The sequence below is a fragment of the Leopardus geoffroyi genome, chromosome D1, assembly GCF_018350155.1.
Source record: "Leopardus geoffroyi isolate Oge1 chromosome D1, O.geoffroyi_Oge1_pat1.0, whole genome shotgun sequence".
Taxonomy (NCBI): Eukaryota; Metazoa; Chordata; class Mammalia; order Carnivora; family Felidae; genus Leopardus; species Leopardus geoffroyi.
This window is the reverse complement of record NC_059329.1, coordinates 89,488,377-89,509,000: the sequence shown is the minus strand read 5'-3', so window position 1 is coordinate 89,509,000 and position 20,624 is coordinate 89,488,377. Positions and strand designations below refer to the sequence as shown.

Genomic DNA, 20,624 nt, shown 5'->3' with positions numbered 1-20,624 from the left:
GCAACTTCCAGGGGGTGGAGGCAGTGGACACCATGTTGGAAACGGGCTACCACCTACCCCTGGCTACTACACACGACAAGGACAAAAGTCCTTCACGTGACCCACAGCGATCTGTGTCCCTCCCCAGCCTCACTCATTGCCCCCTGGGTTCCCGTTCCCATTGGCCTCATTCCTCACATATCCCACGTTCCTGCCCAGCCTGCCTTTGTGTGGTGCTCTTTCCACCTAGACCACTGCTGTGTCATTCTGTCTCAGCAGTTCCTCTCTGACCTTTAAAGCTCAGCCCTGCCGGCATGCCTCCAAGAAGCCCTCCCAGATGCCCCAGCCTAGGTCTGCTCTTCCGGTCGCATGCACTGTGTTGGCAATAATCGAGTCATGAATCGGCTCACTAATTAATTGATAGTACCAGAGCATGTGGTCTGACGGGCAGGGAGCACAGACCATAAAGTCAGGCCTGCGTTCCAGTTTCTTCACTCAGAATCCTGGGTCCATAACCTTGATAACCACTTAAGATTTTTGTTTAATGTTTATTTAATTTTGAGAGACAGAGAGAGAGCATGAGGGAGGGAGGGGGAGAGAGAGAGGGGGAGACACAGAATCCAAAGCAGGTTCCAGGCTCTGAGCCGTCAGCACAGAGCCCGATGTGGGGCTCGCACCCACAGACTGCGAGCTCATGACCTGAGCAGAAGTCGGACGCTTAACCGACTGAATCACCCGGGCGCCCCTTCATAACCGCCTTTTAATGCCTATTCCTAGCAGGAGAAAAATAGCTATTTTGTACCTTGTCCTTCTACAAGGCTCTTTTCATTAGTTCTAAAACTAGGATCATGCTCATTTTCCAGACTGAGCATCTAGCCTGTAGGTTTGCTTCCAGACCCCCTACATTAACCACAAGAAAGCACTTTCTTACAGTATGATCTTTTATTTCCTTACTAATTTGATTCGTACTTGTCAGCAAGTACAGAGTTTTAAAAGTCACCAGCACCATTGTTTGTCACAGGTTCTTTGGAGATCAAGTCCTGCTTGTAGAATACATTTGGGGGAGAAGAGAATTCTGTTTTTATTTTTTTATTTAAAACATTTTTTTCTAATGCTTATTTATTTTTGAGACACAGAGAGACAGAGCACGAACGGGGGAGGGCCAGAGAGAGAGGGAGACACAGAATCTGAAGCAGGCTCCAGGCTCTGAGCTGTCAGCACAGAGCCCGACGCGGGGCTTGAACTCACAGACCGCAAGATCATGACCTGAGCCGGAGTCGGAAACTCAACCGACTGAACCACCCAGGCGCCCTGAGAATTCTCTGTTTTTAGCCAGTCTTGCAATTTGGCCCACTGGACGGGCCACTTGGAGCAGAGCATTTAGTCCTTTTCTCTTAGGACATGCACACTCAGCATGCACGGTCACACGCACATCTACTTACGCTCTCCCTGACCACTCAAACTCACAAACTCACACAGTCTCCCACACACACTCATGTACTCACATACTCACATACGCCCATACCCACATATACACCCACCCACACGTACATACCTCACACCCACACACTCAGTTTTACTCACACTCGCATGTGCTCACACACCCACGCTCACGCACAGTCTTACCCGCTCTCACACACACACACACTCCTTTGATTTATTTGCTAGGATGATACAGTGGAAATTACAGAATCAGAGATATATACGTACGTGTGCATTTGGGGGCAGAGCGGGGATGTCTCGACTGAGCCTAAAATGGGATTCAAACATGCCTGTGGATGTGGTGGGGAGATTACCATGAGCTGATTTGCAGAAAGGCTCTCCCACCCCTCACTGGGAGGAAAAGGGGCTGGATGGGAGGACCCCACGTAGTCAGACGCTATGTCTGGGTCTTGTAGAAGGGAAGCTTGCAAGGAAAAGAACGAGGAACTGTTCGTACAATAGATCCTGGGCACAAGCAGGGGCACAAGCAGGGGCACAAGCAGGGCCTTTGGAGGTCTAGGTGACCCCATGTAATTCTCAGTGGGGGAGGGGCCGATCACCTCCCTGCGGAGAGGACCAGAACTTGCTGGCACCTGGAGGGGCCCGGCAGCTATGGAAATAGTGGCAGGTGGCATCCTTGTGTGGACGTTGGCATTGAACTAGCAGCAGCCGCAGCTCAGAGGACACGTTGTGTGCGCTCAGGGGGCTTGTGATGCAGGCAGCATACATGAGTGGGGCGGGAGAAGGGAAAGGCCCAGCGGCTGCCACGGGAGGCGTGGTGTCTGTGGTCACCACTTGCCGTGTGAACCCCCGGGAGATACCTCCAGGGGTGCCAGGGTACGAGTGATCTCACGGGCTGATGTCCTTCCTCTGGGGTCCTATGGAACAAAGAGCCGGGGATGTGGCGGAACAGATATAATAGGTAGCCTGTTCCTGGGCACAGAGCAGACAGACTTCAGAAACTCAAACTGTGTGGAATAAACCACTGAAGCTGGAGGCTAAAAGAGACCTAGAGGTCATGTAGTCCCACCCAGCCCTCACTAACTGATGAGGAAGCAGAGCCCGGAAGACAGGCACGTGGTCCAGGGGCGGACAGCTAGATGGAGATCTGGGTTCGAGCCTCATGGCGTCTTGTTGCCTGAGGGAGTGTGGGGAGCTTGGTTTATCACTGTTACTTCCTCAAGAGTGTTGACGCTTGGAGGGGTGGGCTGATGCCAGAGGGCAAGCAGGCCCCTAGGTTGGGTGGCTCCGTGTCACGTGACTGGAGGGACAGAAGAAAGCCAGGACACTTGAAACATCTCCCCTGACGGCATGCCCTGGACTCAGGAATGCCTCCCCCCCTCCTCAAGGTCATCCTTTGGTCTAAAGGCTTGTGCTTACTCGAGGAAGTGGGCCCTGGCAGGCAGCTTGGGAGAAGGGTCAGAGAAAGGAGCGGAAGGTCTGTAGCAGCAGCAGAAATGGCAGGTCTGGGAGAGGCCAGGGAGGGGAGGTCCACGGAGACGCCCAGAAAGGCGACCAGATGCTAAAATGGCAACAGTGGGGTGGAAGTGGAAGACAGGGACCAAACGGGCCATTTCCGGTGCCCCTTCAGGCAGGACTCCCTGAGTTTCAAAGGGCCTGATATACATCAACCATGTGCTGAAAAATCCCCTTTGCCTAGATAAGTGACGTCCCAGTCCGGCCTCACGCTTAGGTTCCTGAGCCTCGTTCCGCTGCACATAAAGAGAGAGAGAGGAGAGGAGAGGAGGGGGAGGGGAGGGGAGGGAAGGAGAGGGGGGAATCAAAAGGAGAGAAAGGGAGAAGAGAGATGGAGAGTGAGGGAGGAGGAGAGCAGAGGAAGGGGAGATATACAGAGAGACACAGAGAAAGAGCAGGCATGAGCCATAAATTGCTTCCAGGGTGTAAGGAACCACAGACACCCACTTTCAAGACCTTTGGGGGCCACTGTTTCACAGCATCCAGCTGCCTGGCTGCAGGTGGGGCTCTCACCTGACTCCCATTAGAGCTCCTTGCCTCTGGAAACCGGCATGATTTATGGGTCCCTCTGGGCCCGTGGTCAGACAGCCACCCCTCACCCGTCGCGTCCTGGCTGACCCTGAGTTGCCCTTCTTGTTGCACGTGGTCTAGCAGGTGGATTTGAATTTCTAATGACTGCAGACACCTGTGTTTCCCTGAGGCGCTTGCCCTGGTGATGGAGACCAGACCCCGGCCTTACCCAGGAGGAAGAGCGCAGCGCAGGAAATATGAGAGGCAGACCTGTCGGAGGCATGAAATATCTCGGAAAGCGTGGACCCTGTTCGGTTTCATTAACTGTTTACATTTCCCCGGCTGCATTCCACTGGTCACCTGCCCAGAAACACAATTGGAAACACAAACCTTAAATGAGATCAGATTTTCCAATGAAATATGATAAGAAAAAACCAAAAAAAGGATCTGGAGCCAAATCACAGGTAAATGGGCCCAGTCCACCAGAGGGCCATTGTCGAGGAGCTCGGTGTAAATGCAGCCCCGGTCAGTCTGACTTACGGTTATCCTGCGGCTCCGGGAGGCCTACTCTGAAGGAGAAGGGGTAAAGCAGGTTTGCAGAGCCCAAGGGAGGCACGTATGGACTTGGATTTATTGTGAATCCCCACCGGCTCCCTCCCAACCTCTTAACTTCTTTGGAGAATAGTATGCTGCCCCTGATCACAACTCTGTTGCAGCGGATAGAAACTCAGGATTGAAAGTTTAAGTAAGATCCGTGGCCCAGCCAGCAGTGCAGAGGGAAGAGAAGACCTCGTTACAAGTCCTAAGTTCTTCAAGATACGGCAGGACCCATGCTGTGCACCTCCAAGCTGCTGAGCAAAGAGCAGCCCCTTTGTTCTGGGAAGCGTGGTTTGAAAACCACCTCTGTCAGGTCCGGCTAAGTCTGTGGTGCCAGCTTTCAAGGGTCAGCAGTGCCCTGATGCTGCTGCTTAAAGGGGAAAAGTGGTCCCTGCTGAATAATTCATGACTCTCCTTTAGAGCCTATTGAGAGAACTTTTTCCTCTATCAGAAGGATAGAGGAAAAAGTCCTCCGTACTCCTCAAACTTACTCCTTACTCCTCACTCCTCAAACTGTAGTACATAGACCGGCATCGTTGGGATTATTGGCATGATTTATGTCCTTGTTAGAAATGCAAATTCTCAGGTCCCTGTCCCACTCCTACCGGATCGGAATAGCCCCATATCAGGGGCTTAGGGTTAGGCCCCTCTGGACATCCAGAGGTGGCAGTAGTGAGGTTGACTTTGGTAAGAAGCAGTCCAGGCTGTTGTGTTGTGTAACCTTGGTCCCTGCTACAGTGGTCATTCTGTTGATGTGCCCATCCTGCTAGGCGTGGGTGGCTGATGACAAATACTGGTTAATGTCAACTGGCTGAGTCATTTTTGTCTGCGTGGATATTCCATGCCTATGCCGTGCTGGATTCTTTCTTGTCCGCCATGATGACATTTTCTGGTCGTCTTTGGTGCCTGGCCACCCACATGCGTCTGTTCCAGACCTGCTTGGGTCCAGTCCTTTCCTCTCGGGCTCCTCATCAGCCAGAGAAGCCATTTGCCAGGGTCTGTGAGTCTATGAACGTTCTCACTTCAGGCTCCTTCTCCCATGCAAAGCAGATGGCTAGGCGCGCCACTCAGAGCTCCCCGCAACGGGAAGATTTTCCCTCGGTTCCTTTGTTCAAGTCCACTCTGCAGTGACTCTGCTCTAGCCACCGTTCATTTTCAGCTCGTACTCACATTCCGAGATGTCCCATCTCTAAACTAAGCTTGGAGATTTTCTCCTTTAGCTACGTGAATTGGGAGCCCCCCCCCCTTAACCATCTGGCTCTAGGTCAAATACCTCATATCCCCCTGGCCTCGGCAACACGCTTGGATCTGTTCCTCCAAAAGCAAATGCTGTAGATCAAGTGGCCTTGGTCCAGAACCCCAGGGGCCTATGTTGTGATTCTCCCACTAGGGCTTGAGGTAAGACCTCTGCTGCGTGCGTTTGTTTGTTTTTGTTTTTGTTTTTGTTTTTCCAGCAGTGATACCTCCAACACCGGATGGCCTGCTAGATCATATGCTCCAAATGGCAGAGCTACTTGTACCGTGGCCCCTTCCTTGCTCCGGGCCCCATGCAAAGCTGGCTACCTTTCAGATTTCCTGGCCCACCGACTGGAGTAGTTTTGCTGGATGTGGAATGTGCCCCCTCTAGAGCCCAACCCAAAGAAGGCTGACAGACATTGTACTTCATTCCTGATGGTAGGGGATGAAAAATGCACCAATTTGTCTTTCACGTTGGACAGTATTTCTCAGCATGCCCCTGATCTCTGGACCCCTGAAAACTTTACTTTCGTAGGGCTTCTCTCTCACCATCTGAAGGGAGTTGCTTCACCCAGGCCTCCATTGTGCTAGCCTTCTCTTACTCTCTCTGCTCTGTCATGAATGTGATGGATCAGTGTGATAATTCTGCAGGATGTCCAGAGGGTCCAGACTTCTTCTGCCTATGTCGTGATAGCAAGAAATTAGCATAAACCTAGACGGTCCTAAAATGCATACTATTGTCCATTTCACGTGAATGTAAATTTTTTCTGATTCTCTTTTCTGATCGAGCTGGAAAAGAACTCATTGGCTGCATACCATTTACCCGAGTCTGTGTTCATCTGCTCTAGTAAAGATCCCATGATTATCAAGACAACCATTGTTGGAACTATTTCTTGGTTGAATGTGTAACAGTCTGTAGTCATTCTATAGGCTCCATCTGCTTCTTCAGGGACCTGACTGGTGAATTACTTTGAGGTAGGAAGATATGAAAAAGGTTGCTGCTACAGCATCATTAAGATCTTTAGGGCTGTCGCTAATCTCTACCGTCTCTCCCGGAATGTGATACGGTTTTTGATTCACTGTCTTGGGGAGGTGAAGGTAGTTTCAGAGGCTTTTACTCTGCTTTTCTGTTATGATGGGCATGATCCCATGTTGGAGTTTCATGGCTGCATATGGCAATCCCAATTATATATTTGGAGACCAGGAAAACGATCACTGGATGGGTCCATGGACCTACTGGACCCACTGTGAGCTAGATTTTGGCCAGGATTCAATTTATTAACTTGTCTCCATATACCCCAGACAGATGGCAACGATGACATTTTGGGTCTCCAGGTATTGAGGTCATCTCAGACTGTGTCCAATAATCCTCAAAACGTATGGGTATTTCCCTTTCCTCAGTTCATAGCCATCTGAGTAAATGATCATATGTCTTATTAGAGAATGGTCAAGGGAATCATTACAGTATCTATTTGCCATGGTGTTACTGGTATACTTTCTTTTAGGGAACCATTTACCTCTGTAGCCGATAGGTTCTTGGGTTTGAAAACTGGCTCAGGGGGTGCCTGGGTGGCTCAGTCAATTGAGCATCCAACTTTGGCTCAGGTCATGATCTCGCAGTTTGTGAGTTTGAGCCCTGCGTCGGGCTCTGTGCCGACAGCTGGGAGCCTAGAGCTTGCTTTGAATTCTGTGTCTCGCTCTCTCTCTGCCCCTCCCCTGCTCACACTCTATCTTTCTCTCAAAAATACACGTTTTTAAAAAAAAAAAAAGAACACTGGCTCAGGTCAAGAAATTGAGCAACGTTCATGACTTCCTATTGGGGTGACCCTCAGCTTCCTGCTTATCCAGTCTTGCTTTTTTGATTGTATATAGTAAGTAGCACCCTCCTTATGTGCCTATTTTGTTCCTAGGGATACCGTGTTCTAACTATCTCCGCAGCTTCTTGTGGGTCAGGCTGCCTTGGGTTCCTTTCTAATTTTACTGGCTGTGATGGTAATTTGAGGGCCCCCTCATTTCTGGCAATTAAACACCACCACCTGGACTCTGTTGCTTTGAGTCCTCATCATTCTCACTGCTATTAATAAGCCAGGTTCTGTGACATATTTCCAACAGTCAACCCTAACCTGTGGAAGAAAACCACCACTGAATGTCTTAGTGATGCCAAGACCTGTCCCAACAGTACATCCCCGATGGCCTTGGGGAATAGTGTGTTCTCTTAGTCCTTCCACTGAACCAAATCTCTGATGGGGCTTTTCTCCTCGTGTAATATATCTGATCCAATATGCCTCCTTTCCTGGGCCATTTAATCCCACTGTCTTCTATGGCATCTCAGGCATTACCACTTTGGTCAGTATGGGCTAATTTTTTCTCCAGGTTTCTAAGAGTAGCAACAGGTTTGCCCACACCCAAGGGTTCTTGCCAGGGCACTAAATCCCATAGCCTTGAAGAGTACCCCCAAGTAAGTGAACTTGTGCTTATCTTTTCCTGTGTTCTGTACTCCTCCATGAGGGACCCTCGCAATCCAATCCAATGGGTACTTCTGTTGCTACAGGCTAACCAATTCTTACAGATCCACTGGGATTTGTCCTTTTCTTTCTTTATCAGACCCATCACTTCCTGAACTGGAATTTAAACCTAGCTATTGACCTGGCAGTGAGGACAGGTCTCGGGGCAAAGTCTTGAGGAAGACACCTGTTGTCTTGCAGTGGCGAGGCCTATGCTATATCTTCCCACAGAAGGGAGTTCTAGCCCTTCTAGGGACTACAGATCCATCCATCTCTGTAGGCCTGGAGGATTCAGGGGGAGTCAGTGGAACCTCAGTCTTTGGGAGCATCCATCCAGATGACTCAATCTTATGTTTAGGAGTTCACGTTTTTCCAGCCAGGGCCCTGATTTTAGCATAGTAGATCTGCTTTGATTAACCATCCAGCTCTCTTTGAAGCTTGGTGACAAAAAATATCAGAACCTGAGTTTGCTCCTCAGCTGTGTCCATTCTCCTGCAGGAGCTACCTAAGAGGACCATTGTCTTTCACGAATAATTTTTAAGTCTGTTAATTGCCCTTAGTTTCTCATGATCCCTCTGTAGGCATCCATTCAGCTTAGTAATCAGCTGTTTCCGTCGTCCTTAAATGTGTTAATCCTCCACGATCAGAGGCCCGAATCATCATCTCAGCCAAGACTTTCCCCTCCCCGGGATGTTCTTTTAAGTAACCACCTGTGAAATTTTTAGCAATTGGATTCTCATCCAGTTGTCATGCCAGGAAGTATCTGTGCCCCCAACACCATTTGGGATGGAGTCTTCTTTGCCAGCTGTGTGGTGAGTGAGGCGGAACCCACACCCGACCTTACCACCTCTTTTTTCTTCGGTCATTCCTGGTACCAGTTGTGTTGGTTGGTTCTCTAAGAAACAGACACCAAGCAGAATTAGAAGTGCAAGACAAATTGTTGGTGGTGAGGCCTGTGAAAAATAAATGGGAGAGGGGAGCAGAGTAGGCAGGGAGTGCTCTGCCGGTCTGACACTAAAAGGCAAGGGGAAACAAAGGAAGATTGAGGAAGATACAGCTGACTTGGGTAGGGCCTGGATGAGAGCCTCAGACTGACGCAGCTCTCAGGAGTTTTTAGCCAGCCCCGTAGGGGCCCTAGTGTGAATATCACCTAAAGAGAACTCCTGCATTGGGTAGAAATGCCAGCTACGGTACCCTCATGGACCAGAGGCCGCCTGGGCATAGCACGGCCTCAATTCAAAGGCTAGAATTAGGGGCGGGTCCACACATACCCCCAAATTGTCGACAAGAATCAATATGTGTATATTTTGCTAGGACCGATAGCTTGTCGCTAAATTCTCAAAGGATTTTTGATGCCCAGATGGTAATGTGATATTGTTATCAAGCTTCACTTGGTCTTGTGACCAAGTGAACATTTCCTCCTGGTCTCTTTCATGCCCCCTCTTGTTAAAAGGGTTGGGCGTGTGCTTGTGTGCCTGCTACCCTGGCTTTCTCTGTGTTCCGCACACAGGCGAGGCTCATTCCCACCCAGGGCCTTGGCACTAGCTGTCCTCTCTGCCGGGCACACCCTTGCCTCAGATGCTCCCATGGCACTTTCCTTCGGGCTCGAAGTGTCACCTTCTCAGGAAGGCTTGTCCTGATTCCTTCCGCAGTCACTCCGTGGCGTACTTCTCTGCTTTGTTTCTAGCATGGCAACTCTCACCCTCTGATCTCCTTCGCTGCTTATATGCCTTTGCCCCGTTGTGTGGAAGCTCCGTGAAGCAGGAATCATTCTGTCTTGCTCACCAAGCTGTCCCTGGTGCCTAGAATGTGCCTGACACATAGGAGAGACTCCAAATGTTTCCCTAGACTGAAGAGTAAGTGCCTGCCTGCTCTGTCAGAAAATATTTTCCTATGTCCCCCTTTTATATCTCCCTATTGTGCCTTCTTTATAGCACTATAAAATAGAGATCTGCTTATCAACAGTTCAAACATATCAAAATTTTTCAGAAAATAACAGGTACCTATGGGTTCTCCTCAAAAGATAAACCGATATGTACATTTTGCTCCCAATTGCTTCCGATTTGTCTTTCGCTTCCTTTGTATTTTAGCTGCAATTGCATGCCCCGTGTTTTGTGACACCCTTCATTTTCAGTGATAACTGCTGTCTTGGAGGTAGCGTATGTCACTTCTGCATACGATTTAACCGTTTAATGATTTGCATTTGTATTCATAAACCGTATACGCTATTTTTGTGTGTCCTGGGATTTTTAGATAATGGCTCGCGTGCCGTGCAACAGCATTGTTGTTGAGCCACAGAATTAAGCAACACTGAAGCTGCCCTACCTGTGGACTTGTTGCTATACAGGGTCGTAAAATACCCTATTGTCTACGCCACGTGCATTGGGTTTGTTGTTCCGTGCTGCTGACAGCTTCTGCGCTGTGGGGGTCTCATTCCACGGACACTTTTCACAGTTGCATCCTTAAGCCGGGGCTGGCTAGCAGTTTCCCTTTGGTCACAAGCGTACCAGGGTATAGACGGGTTTAGTTCCTCCTTTAACCCGGATCGCCCAATTCAGAAACCTCTTGTATTGGTACCTGATTGCTGTGTAACAAATTTAGCAACTTAATACTACACGGTCGATGATCTCATCCAGTGTCTGAGAGTCACGAGTCTGGGAGCACTTAGCTGGGTGGATCTGGCTTGGAAGGTTCTCCTGAGGTTGCAGTCAAGTTGCCGGCTGGAGCCGCAGCCACCCGGAGGGCTGGAGGGGCTGCTTCCAAGCTCATTCTCACCGCTGTTGCCAGAAGTTTCGCTTCCTTTCCGTGTGAGACTCCCCAGAGGGCGGCTCTCGCACAACATGGCGGCTGGGCACTTCTCCCAGGGCAAGTGGTCTGAGAGTGAGAACGAGGGGGCTTCTCCAGCACGGCCCCCTTGCACACCCCAGCATCCACGTGGTCATCAGCCGGGAGTCATCCTTGACTGCTGTCTCTCCGTTATTCTCCACGTACATCAGAACCACGGGCCCCATCTGGTTGACCTCCGCAGTGCCTCGCACACCTCCCACTGGTGCGGGCAGAGTCAGAGGTACAAACCTGATCCAGTCACTGGCCCTCAAACTGGTTCCCATTGCCCTTAGGATAAAGTTCATGGTTTTCATAGCCGGCCTGCATCTCTAGCCTCCTTATGACATGACCCTCCTCAGACCTTGTCCTCTCCTGTCCCTACCCTCTGTTTTTCTTTAGAGCTGAAGCTCAAAGGCACTTCCTCAGGGAAGCTTTTCTGACCCTCCGACAAGATTCCCCTCTGCCTCTGCCAGTTAACATGCTTCTAGAACGTTCCATTCTTACACGTGCTGCTTTTCCCATTTGCTCCTCGTCTCATTGCTTTCGGGTCTGTAAATCCACAAGGTGAGGGACCACACAGGTTTTGTTCAGAGCCATATTCCAAGGATTTGAAATGATGACCGGCAAATAGCAGACAGGCAATAAACTGAACTGAATAAGGGAGCAAATGCTTTTTATCTGGTAAGTATTTGGGCTTTCTCCTTTGCTTCCTTCCATGGAAGAAGTCAACTTGCTTTACGTATAAATCCTATTTATCCTAATGAACAATGTAGCAAGATTGAACCAGAAAGTCAATGCACAGACCCGCCCCCCCCTTCCCACCCAGGCTTTTTTCTGGGTTCTGTGACAAAGACTGTTTCCTTAACCAAACCCTTTTTTTTTTCTCTTTTACTAGACCTCACCCGTGGGCCTTGTCCTCAAGAGCAAGAATCCCAGCTTAGTGAAAATCTCCCAACCTTGGTATCTGATCACCCAGGCCTACCTTCAGCAAGAATCCTGTCAAATTGGTTTAGCCAGAATATCCCCCTCTTATCCCTGAGTTTCCCCTTGATAATTTTCCATCCACTGATTTCTACCCTGTTCCTTGGCTATAAATCCCCACTTTTCCTTGTTGTATTCACAGTTGAGCCTGGTCTCTTCCCTCTACTGCGAAGCTCTATTGCAGTGGTCTCTTGAGTAAAGTCTTCCTTACTGTCTTTAACAAGCGTCAGAATACATTTTCCCCTAACACTTGGATGGGGTCCATTCAGGTCGGGCCTCTCAACTTGTCTTCAAACAAATGCACCCCCTGTCCCGAGACCTCCAGCTGGAAGCAGAAATGTACAAGGCAATATATTTTTCAGACATGAATTTCTTTCAAATTAATATAGGAACATAACTTACGTCACTAGACCGGAGGAAAATGGTAGCTATTTAATTTCAGTTGCATTTCTGAAGGGAGGGTTTTTTGAAAACTCTTAAGATCAGATGTCCATACATAGTTATAATAATAGTCACCACTAATTGAGCTACCGTTATGTTAGCCAGCCTCATTTTAATCTTCTCACCAAAATTATAAGGTAGCTATAACCTCCTTTTTTATAGATGAGCAAACCGAGGCTCAGAGAGACCAGTGAACTAGCCCAACTTCAGCTAGCCAGTAGGTGGTAGAAGCTTGATCCATACTGGGGTCTGCTGACTACAGTGCCTTTTTGGTGCCAGGGTACCCTGGTGTCTTCCCTTGGAGTTATTCATTCTGCTTTTGTCCCCTTCCCCCCTCAAAATAGCTCAACTGCACAGAACTGTGGAGCTAGCCACTTGGACCGTGGTCAGAATTTTTGCCAGTATATTCTGTATAAAGCTTTGCAGTTCAGTTGCATAGCAGACGACATTTTTTTTAAAGTGGTTTATAAATACGTCAAAGTCAAGAACAGGTTTCCCCAAGTGATTCAGGAGCCCTTCAACTATGAAGGAGGGAAGCTCCCTGGCTTTCAGCAATTTGCCTGAAGAATGACATAGAGCAGGAAGAATGTGGCCGGAGAAAGCACCACGCACCTACCCCCTAGCCTGGCTCCCAGTGGAAAGGGAGCGGAGCTGTGCCAGACCTGGAGGCAGAACATTATTGCTCATTGTGTAGGTGAACAGCCGGGATTCATTAGGGCTGGAGGCTTCCATGGTGGGCAGGTTCTAGCAGGCTCCGGTGGGAGGGCCCTTTGTCTTTCCCACAGACCTACCCCTCTCCGTCTTGGGCCCTGGTTGACTTGAACTTTGCGTTTCGTGCGGCGGAGGAAAACCAAACGTAATTACCCCGTTAGTCTGCGATGTTTCTCTCGGGTTTGCAGACCATTCTACCCTAGCCGTCTTTCCTCTGGCTTTCCCACCGCGTGGCGGCTGCTGGGTGCTGATCCCAAGGTACAGCTTGGAGACCGGGGAGCTGTCGGCATTCATTCACAAGGCAGCCTTCTCAGGGGTTTCTTCCTGTGTATTCCCATGCAACCAGCCTCCCTGGTGGCCCTGAAAAAGGTACAGGTTTTGCTAGAGTGCCTCATCCTTTCACGTGAAAATTAGTGGGTATGGTGACTTGTAATTAAATGGGTGGCTTGACTCCTTCTACTACAGCCCATTGTTGATTTCTGAGCGCTGATTATAAGTAGATAATTCTTAATTCCAGGCGTCACTCCCTGCTGCCCAGCATGGCAATTTGCCTTTTTTCACCCACGCCTTTTTGGCGATTTACTTCTGCCAGAAGTGGGTGTCGAAGATAAGGGCAGAAGGGGGAGATAACGGCAATAAAAATAGCTAACATTTACTGCATGCTTGGTGTATTTTAGGCACTGTGCCGAGCACTTTACTTCAACCTTCTGGGGGCAGATATTATTCTTCCCATTTAACAGATGACGAAACTAAGGCCATCACAGCTGAGAGAACCTGCCCAGGTGTACATGGGATAGTAAGTGCTCCAGCCAGACTCAACAGTAGCCAGTGATCCAAGGCAAGTGCTGTTAAGGCAGAAATCAGGGAAAAGCTAGGGGAAGGCTGGTCCTTCAAATATCCACCGTGTAGTTTGTAGCCCAGACTCAACAATTGTACACATAAAACCACTTTCCCCAAACCCAACAAATATTTCCTCAACTTTTCAGTGTCAGCTTATGAATACCAGTGATTCTGAAATGAGTTGGAAGTTTGTAGATCCTCTTGGGGTTTTGAAGAAGGCTATGGCTCCCTCTTACTCCAAACTGCATGCAAAATTTTGCATATAATTTGGGGAGGTTTGAAGGCCCTCCAAAAACCCCCTCCCAAGAGAGCCCATGGGATCCAGGTTAAGAAGCCCTGATTTAGGAGAGTACTGAACTCTATTGCTATGAAAAGTTGAGTTGACCATAATGGGAAGAGAGGAAATTAAACTTGTGTAGGAAAATCGAAATTTGTGTAGGGCTGTACAGCCTCAGGCAAACCACTGAGCTTTTCTGTATCATAGTCCTGGCTTCCCTCTCCCTCTATGAGCCCAGGTTTATTGTGAAGTTCAACAAGGAAATATTGGATCATGCATGGCTTTGAGTTCCCCCACAGAAATATGTCCTGCTTCTTTCTGAGAATTCCTTTCCAGGCTCTGTAGCCCTAGGAAATCTGCAAACCCAAATAAGACAACAAATTAGCAGGGAGCAATTACTACTGTGGGCATTCCAGGAAGAGCAGTGAGGGCCTGTTTCCAGGTTTCTAAGCCTGGAGGAGCAAAGACCTGGCACTAGGGACTCCTTTAGGTTCATCATCTGGACTCCTGCCCTGTTGGGGTATAGTTGCTGTAGGGGTGAGGCTGCTGGGTTATCAACCCAGGGAGGTTGAATGTGTGTGTGTGGCAGGGGCGGGGGTGGGGGGGGGCAGTGGCTAGAGATGCGGGATCATGGAAGAAGGAAGTGCTACTGTCAGCTGGTAGTAAGAACAGACTCTTGAGAGGCTCTAACACCTACCATTATTTGGAAACTAAGTCACCTCCTCCCCCGTCCCATCATCGAAGGACTGGGGCTGGTTGACCAGACATAAAGTGAACCTCCCCCCTTCTCACCTCTGCCTTCCACCCCTTAGATATGCTGCTCTTCGGTATTTCCCACCTTTTTAAGGCTTTTTTTTGGTGCTTTTTTAAAAATAATTTTTTAATGTTTATTTATTTTTGAGAGCGAGAGGAAGAGAATGAGTGGGGGAGGGCAGAGAGAGACGGAGACGCAGAATCCGAAGCAGGCTCCAGGCTCTGAGCTGTCAGCACAGAGCCCGATGCGGGGCCTGAACCCAGGAGCCTCGAGATCATGACCTGAGCTAAAGTCAGATGCTTAACTGACTGAGTCACCCAGGTGCCCCGGCGCTTGTTTTAATCAGATTTCACCTGGACAGGGAAGTTGAGGGTGAGGAAGAAGGTCCATATCATAGGATTTCCTTGGTGTTAGACTCAGGCCCATAATGCAGATAATGATTACTATTAAAAAAAATTTTTTTTTTAGTCTTTATTTTTGAGAGAGAGGGAGACAGAGTGAGTGCGAGCAGGGGAAGAACAGAGGGAGAGGGAGACACAGAATCCGAAGCAGGCGCCAGGCTCTGAGCTGTCAGCACAAAGCCTGATTGGGGGCTCGAACTCATGACCCGTGTGATCATGAGCTAAGCTGAAGTCAGACGCTTAACCAACAGAGCCACCCAGGCGTCCCAATGATTACTATTCATTGAGCATTTAGTATGAGGTAGGCACTGCGCTAAGGGCCTTATATACCCAGTCTCCCTAAATTCTCCCGTCTACAAAGTTTGATGATTATTTCCATTCTACAGATGAGAAGACAGATTCAAAGAGTCAGTTAGCTTGGTTTAGGTCATTGTGTTAGGAAAAAAACCCCCCAAACCGCTGCCCTTCCTTCTTCTGGGTGTGTCCCCTACTCTTGGACTACTACCATACTCATTTTGGACACTTCTGATACCAGGTTTGTGTGGGTTTTCCCCGCACCACGCAAGTCTGCAACACCAGCTGGGTGTTCTATAAGTTTACTCAATCCTGACACTGCCTGGGGGGAGTGCCACATCCCACAGGTCAAGGGCTCAGTCTCATGAGACTGTCCCCCACTTCAGACATCAACCGCCAGTACTAGGTCCCCAAGTTACCCACAACCCCTGTCCCGCTTGGCTGCAAATCTGGAGTGTCCCGTGACTTCCTCCTCGTCGGATTCGATTGCTTGCTTGAGGGGCTCACAGAGCTCAGGGAAGCCCTTACATTTACCAGTTTATTAAAGGGTATGACGAAGGATACAAATGAAGAGATACGTAGGGGAGGTCTGGGAGGGTCCCAAGTCAGGAGCTTCTCTGCCCCCATGGAGTTGGGGTATATCATCCCCCCATGGAGTTGGGGTATATCATCCCACTGGTACATGGTTGTGTTCCCCAAGCTGGAAGCCCTCCAAACCTCGTACCATTGGGATTTTTCCGGAAGCTTTGTCATTTTAGGCACGACGGGCCATTAAGTCCATTTTCACCCCTTTTCCCTTCTCAAGAGAATAGGGGGTGGGACTGAAAATTCCAAGCTTTCAGTCATGGCTTGATCTTTCTAGTGACCAGCCCTATCCTGGAGCCCACCCAGAGTTGCCTCATTAGGACCAAAGACGTTCGTATCACCCAGGAGACGCAAGGGTGTCAGCGCTCTGTGCCAGGAGCTCAGGGCAGAGACCAGCATGTATTTTGTGTGATCTCACAGACATAGAGTCAGAAAGTGGTGAATCAAGGTTTTGAACACAGGGCTCTGACTGCCGAGTTCCTGTTCACGGTTACTTCCCTGCAATAGGCCCCAGGAGCAGGGCTGGGATTTAGGAGTTTCTCTCTGAGAGGAGTGCCTGGGCCAGGCCCCTGCCTATCCAGTCTAGCCTGAGCCCTGGGGGCTCTCCCTTCCCTAAGTTTCGCCCATCCTTCTTTCCTTCCACTCCATTGCTTACTGTTTACTCCCAGTCTGTCAACAGTCTCAGATGTGCTCCCAATGCCAGCCTTGGCCTCCTCCTTCCCTCGGTCTGGATGCCAAGGTGGCTTTTCTTCCTAGAAATTTGCTTCGGGCTCAACACCCCTGCTCCTAAACCGCCAGAGCCCCTCATTCGCTCCAGAATAAAATCCAAACACCCTAACCACTTGCTTCCTCTTTTCCTGCTCTCTGCCCCATCCACGCGACACACATTGTCTATCCTCCTGAGTTGGCTTTTGTTCTGGTACTGATATTGTTTATCCAAACCGTTAAAGATGTATTTTAATGGTACACATTGCCATGGATCCTTTGGGGACAAGAATAAATATAAAGTTGTACTACATGCAGGCAAATACTGATTATTTCCCGGTGGCCCTGGTCAAATGTAGTCCTTCCTCCTAGAAAGGCCTCCCCACGCCCCTGCCTGGGTTGACATCCTCCCTGTCTCCCAGGCTCCAGGCGAAGCTTCCCCGGTTCAGGTAAACCTCCCGCTGCCCTGGGCCTGAATGATCACTCACTTCTCCCAACATGGGTTCTTCATGTGAGAGTGCAAACCGGGACCAGGCATGGCCTGAAGCCCCAGTGCTTCCCTGAGTTAGACCTGGCTGTGAATCCTGCCCTGCTGCTTCCGGCTGAGTGACCTTGAGCACGTCACTTCCTCTCGGAGGCTTGGGTTTCCGCGTGCGTGCTGTGTGGACAGGACTGTCTGTTGCACACGCGCACAGTGCCTGCGGCACTTTAGCGCCATATTCACAGCATCCTAGGGAGTGGTAGAGCCCGATGGCTACGACTGCTGCCTTTGGACCTGGGTTCAAACCCTGGCTGTGCCACTTACCCACAGCGTGGCCTTGGATGAGCTGTCGAATGCTCATCCACTCAGTTTGCCTCCCTGTAAAGCGGAGATGATAGGTTAATTACGAGGAATGAATGAGTTGATACGTGTAAGGTACTTAGATCCCTGGCACAGAGAGATTGATGTTAAAAATCAGCTATTGTCTAGGGGCGCCTGGGTGGCTCAGTCGGTTGGGCGTCCGACTTCGGCTCAGGTCGTGATCTCGCGGTCCGTGAGTTCGAGCCCCGCGTCGGGCTCTGTGCTGACAGCTCAGAGCCCGGAGCCTGCTTCCGATCCTGTGTCTCTCTCTCTCTCTCTGACCTTCCCCCATTCATGCTCTGTCTCTCTGTGTCTCAAAAATGAATAAATGTTAAAAAAATAAAAAAAAAAAAACCAGCTATTGTCTAATAAGCGTTCTTTCTCCTCATTCGAGATGTCATTTGCTATTCCTGTGTCTAGACTGCTGCTCTCACAACGGAGGCGGCAGGGTCCTCTGTGTTCTTTTATCCCTGAGCCTACTTCCCTGCCTGGCACACACTTTATGCTCCTGAACACTCCATGATTGGGCATCAGGGGAAGATGCCTGTGATGCAGAGGATAAGGTTTTCAAATTGTGATCACCTGGAGGAACTGCTGGGGGGGGAAGCAGAACTCGGGGATAGAGGTGGGTGGGGGGGAGGGTTGTCTCCCTTTCTCCCTGGTCAAGGCCACGTTCTTAGTCAGACTGAGTCTGTAGTCCTGGCAGGGTTCCTGTGGGATGATGGTGGGGTGGGGGTGGGGTTTCGGGCCTCACCTGAGCTGCCCCACGGTCCCGCCTACCTTTACCCCCATCAGGGGTGCTACCAGCCCTCCCCCAGCATCACCCCCCCACCCTTGCCCCTGCGGCTCCAGCCCGGCTCTGGGCATTCAGCCTGACTCAGGCTGGCCTCCTGCCCCGGGCGTCCCTTGGCGCGACCACACCTCCCGGGCCCCGCAAGGGTTAAGGCAGCGGAGAGGAGAGGTTTGGGCTGACGTCGCTCTGGCTGAAGGTGGTTCCCCTCAGACGAGGATGGGAGAGCCTGGCGAGCTGAAACCCGAGCTCCCTCTCAGCTGGGGCTTGGGGAGGTCCCTGTAAGAGCCGTCTGCCCCAGCCTCCCTTCGGTCCCTCCCCAGCAGTCACTCTGGCACCGGCGCGGGAACGATGGAGCTGGGCTGCTGGACGCAGTTGGGGCTCACATTCCTGCAGCTCCTTCTCATCTCATCCTTGCCTAGAGGTACTGTGAGTAGCGTTCAGGGCCCCCCAGGGGCACTTCCCTCCTGGGTATGGAAGAGACCCCCCCCCCGCCCCTCGGGTGGGGGGGAGCCCCGAGAGATGGTGGTGCTAGGTGGGGGGCTGGGGGGAGCAGAGGCAGCGCTGGTGTAATTTGGGGGGCTTGGCTGCTGGTGCCGGAGCGTCTGTCCTCCCTGAGAATGTGGCACTGTTTTATCATCCCAACTGGGGGGACTGGACTGCCTCAGGAAGGGGTACCAGCTCCAGTGCATTTTCCTAGTTTTCGTTTTATCTTCGTAAAGCACAGAAGTACCTCCGGGAATCTATCCGGTCTGATTCACCCCCTCTGACTAGCAAGAGGGAGAAGTTTCCCCTGGAAAGAGTCCCCCCCCCCCCCCCCCGAGGTGAAGCGGGAAGGAGAAAAACGAACCAAGAGCAAGGCTCGCAGCAAGGGTGTTCCTCCTGGTGGATGTAGCTTGCTGAAATCCTGCAGTCCCAGCCTTCAGAACAGAGCCCCAGCCTGGGAGATTCACCCACTCAGCATATATACACTTCCTTCCCATAAGAATGAGAAAAAAACAAAAAACAAAAAAAAAAAAAAAAAAACAAAAAAAAAAAACAAGCAAAAAACGGCCGGGGTTAAAAGTGCAGAATCGTTTCTGGGGACACACAGTGTTTGTTTGGAAAGAGCTTTGGCTTCTGTGTTTTTCACTATCATTTTCTGAGCCGCAAACCCCATGTCAAATGGGCTCCCGGGACAACTGAGGCTGAAATGTGACCCAGAGCTCCTGTGGGGCCTCTTGACCCCGCGAGGGAATGGCAGGCTTGTCTTGTAACTGCTCGCTGGCAGGCAGAGAAGCAGGCACTTCTGGGTGCATCTGTCCTTACCTGGCTCGAGCAGGGCCAGGAGTCAGGAGGTAGGTGAGACGTCCTGAGGGAAGGGCAGGCTGACGTGTGCAGATGTGACAAAACAGGGCAGCTTGGGGAGGAGCAGGGAGTGTGTGAGCATTTGCTACTCGCCTTCTGTGCTGGTTACCTGTCACCTTGCTGGTTACTTGTCACCTGTGTTCTACTTAAGAGGTGGGCACCCCGTTGCTGCAGGTAGCTGGCGAGTGTCCGGGAATGAATCAGGGTTAAGTGGGGGTGCTGAGGGCCTAAAGTCAATAGCCTGCTGTATAGATAGGGGACTCGACCATAGGCACGTCCCTTCACGATGAACAAAAAGCCAGGACACATGAAAAACAAACCAACCAACCATTTTGGTCAGAACTTTCCACCTGTAGCCTGCCGGCCCCAGGTGAAATCTTCCTTGGCGCTCTGCTCTCAAGCGGGGGTGTTTCATTGGAGTTTTGCCTCAGTGGCATCTGGGGACAATAAATATTGAAGGAAGAAGGAGCCCACGAGGGGCCTGATAGTCCATAAACACAAGTGCTCGCCCAGGAGTAAGTCACCAACTTTCATTAGGATTCCTCCCTGTTCGTCTCTGCCTTTTGGTGGCCCTAGCCCAACTCCATCGGGGGGTTCCTTCCCAGAGCACCAGGGCTCTGAGGACTAGTTCCTCGTGGCTACATCAACCCTCCCCTGCTTCCTTTTTTGTAACACAGCAGGTAAGATGGCTCAAACCCACACCAGTTAAAAAACAAAGGTCAGCTGCCCCTCTCTTCTTGCCCGGGATCTGGAAAACAAAACCCATTTACTCCTGACCCGAGAATCTCTTTTACCTTTGGCTACAGAAAAGCTTCGGGAAGGGTGCCTGGCAGTCACGCTGTTGACGGAACCCCGTAGCACCCTCCAGCAGCCTCACGTGCCTAGTGAGGCTATTTTGGTGGTTGAACGTCCACCGTCAGAGGGGAGAGGGAGGAACAGAGTGGAGAAGGGAAATAATTCCTCAAAGAGTGAGTGAGTCCACTCGCGGCTGGAATGCTGAATCCGGCCCCGTCTAGAAGAGCCTGGAAGCAGATTTCCTCTAATTGC

General features: G+C 50.5%; 1 protein-coding gene across 3 annotated transcripts in view; it reads left to right on the top strand.

Moving 5' to 3' along the window:
• The window catches only part of PAMR1 (peptidase domain containing associated with muscle regeneration 1), a 158,790-nt gene that overhangs the window by 65,238 nt on the left and 72,928 nt on the right, over positions 1 to 20,624 (top strand). Inside the window, exon 1 of one of the 3 annotated variants that reach the window (XM_045484977.1) lies at positions 18,409 to 18,654. The exons of 1 other annotated variant lie outside the window; for it this stretch is intronic. In XM_045484977.1, coding sequence (XP_045340933.1) covers positions 18,582 to 18,654 — 73 coding nt within the window. In that variant the 5' untranslated portion in view covers positions 18,409 to 18,581. Of the gene's footprint in view, positions 1 to 18,408; positions 18,655 to 19,346; positions 19,568 to 20,624 lie in introns of those variants that run through there. One more of the 3 variants, XM_045484978.1, reaches the window with a different exon arrangement.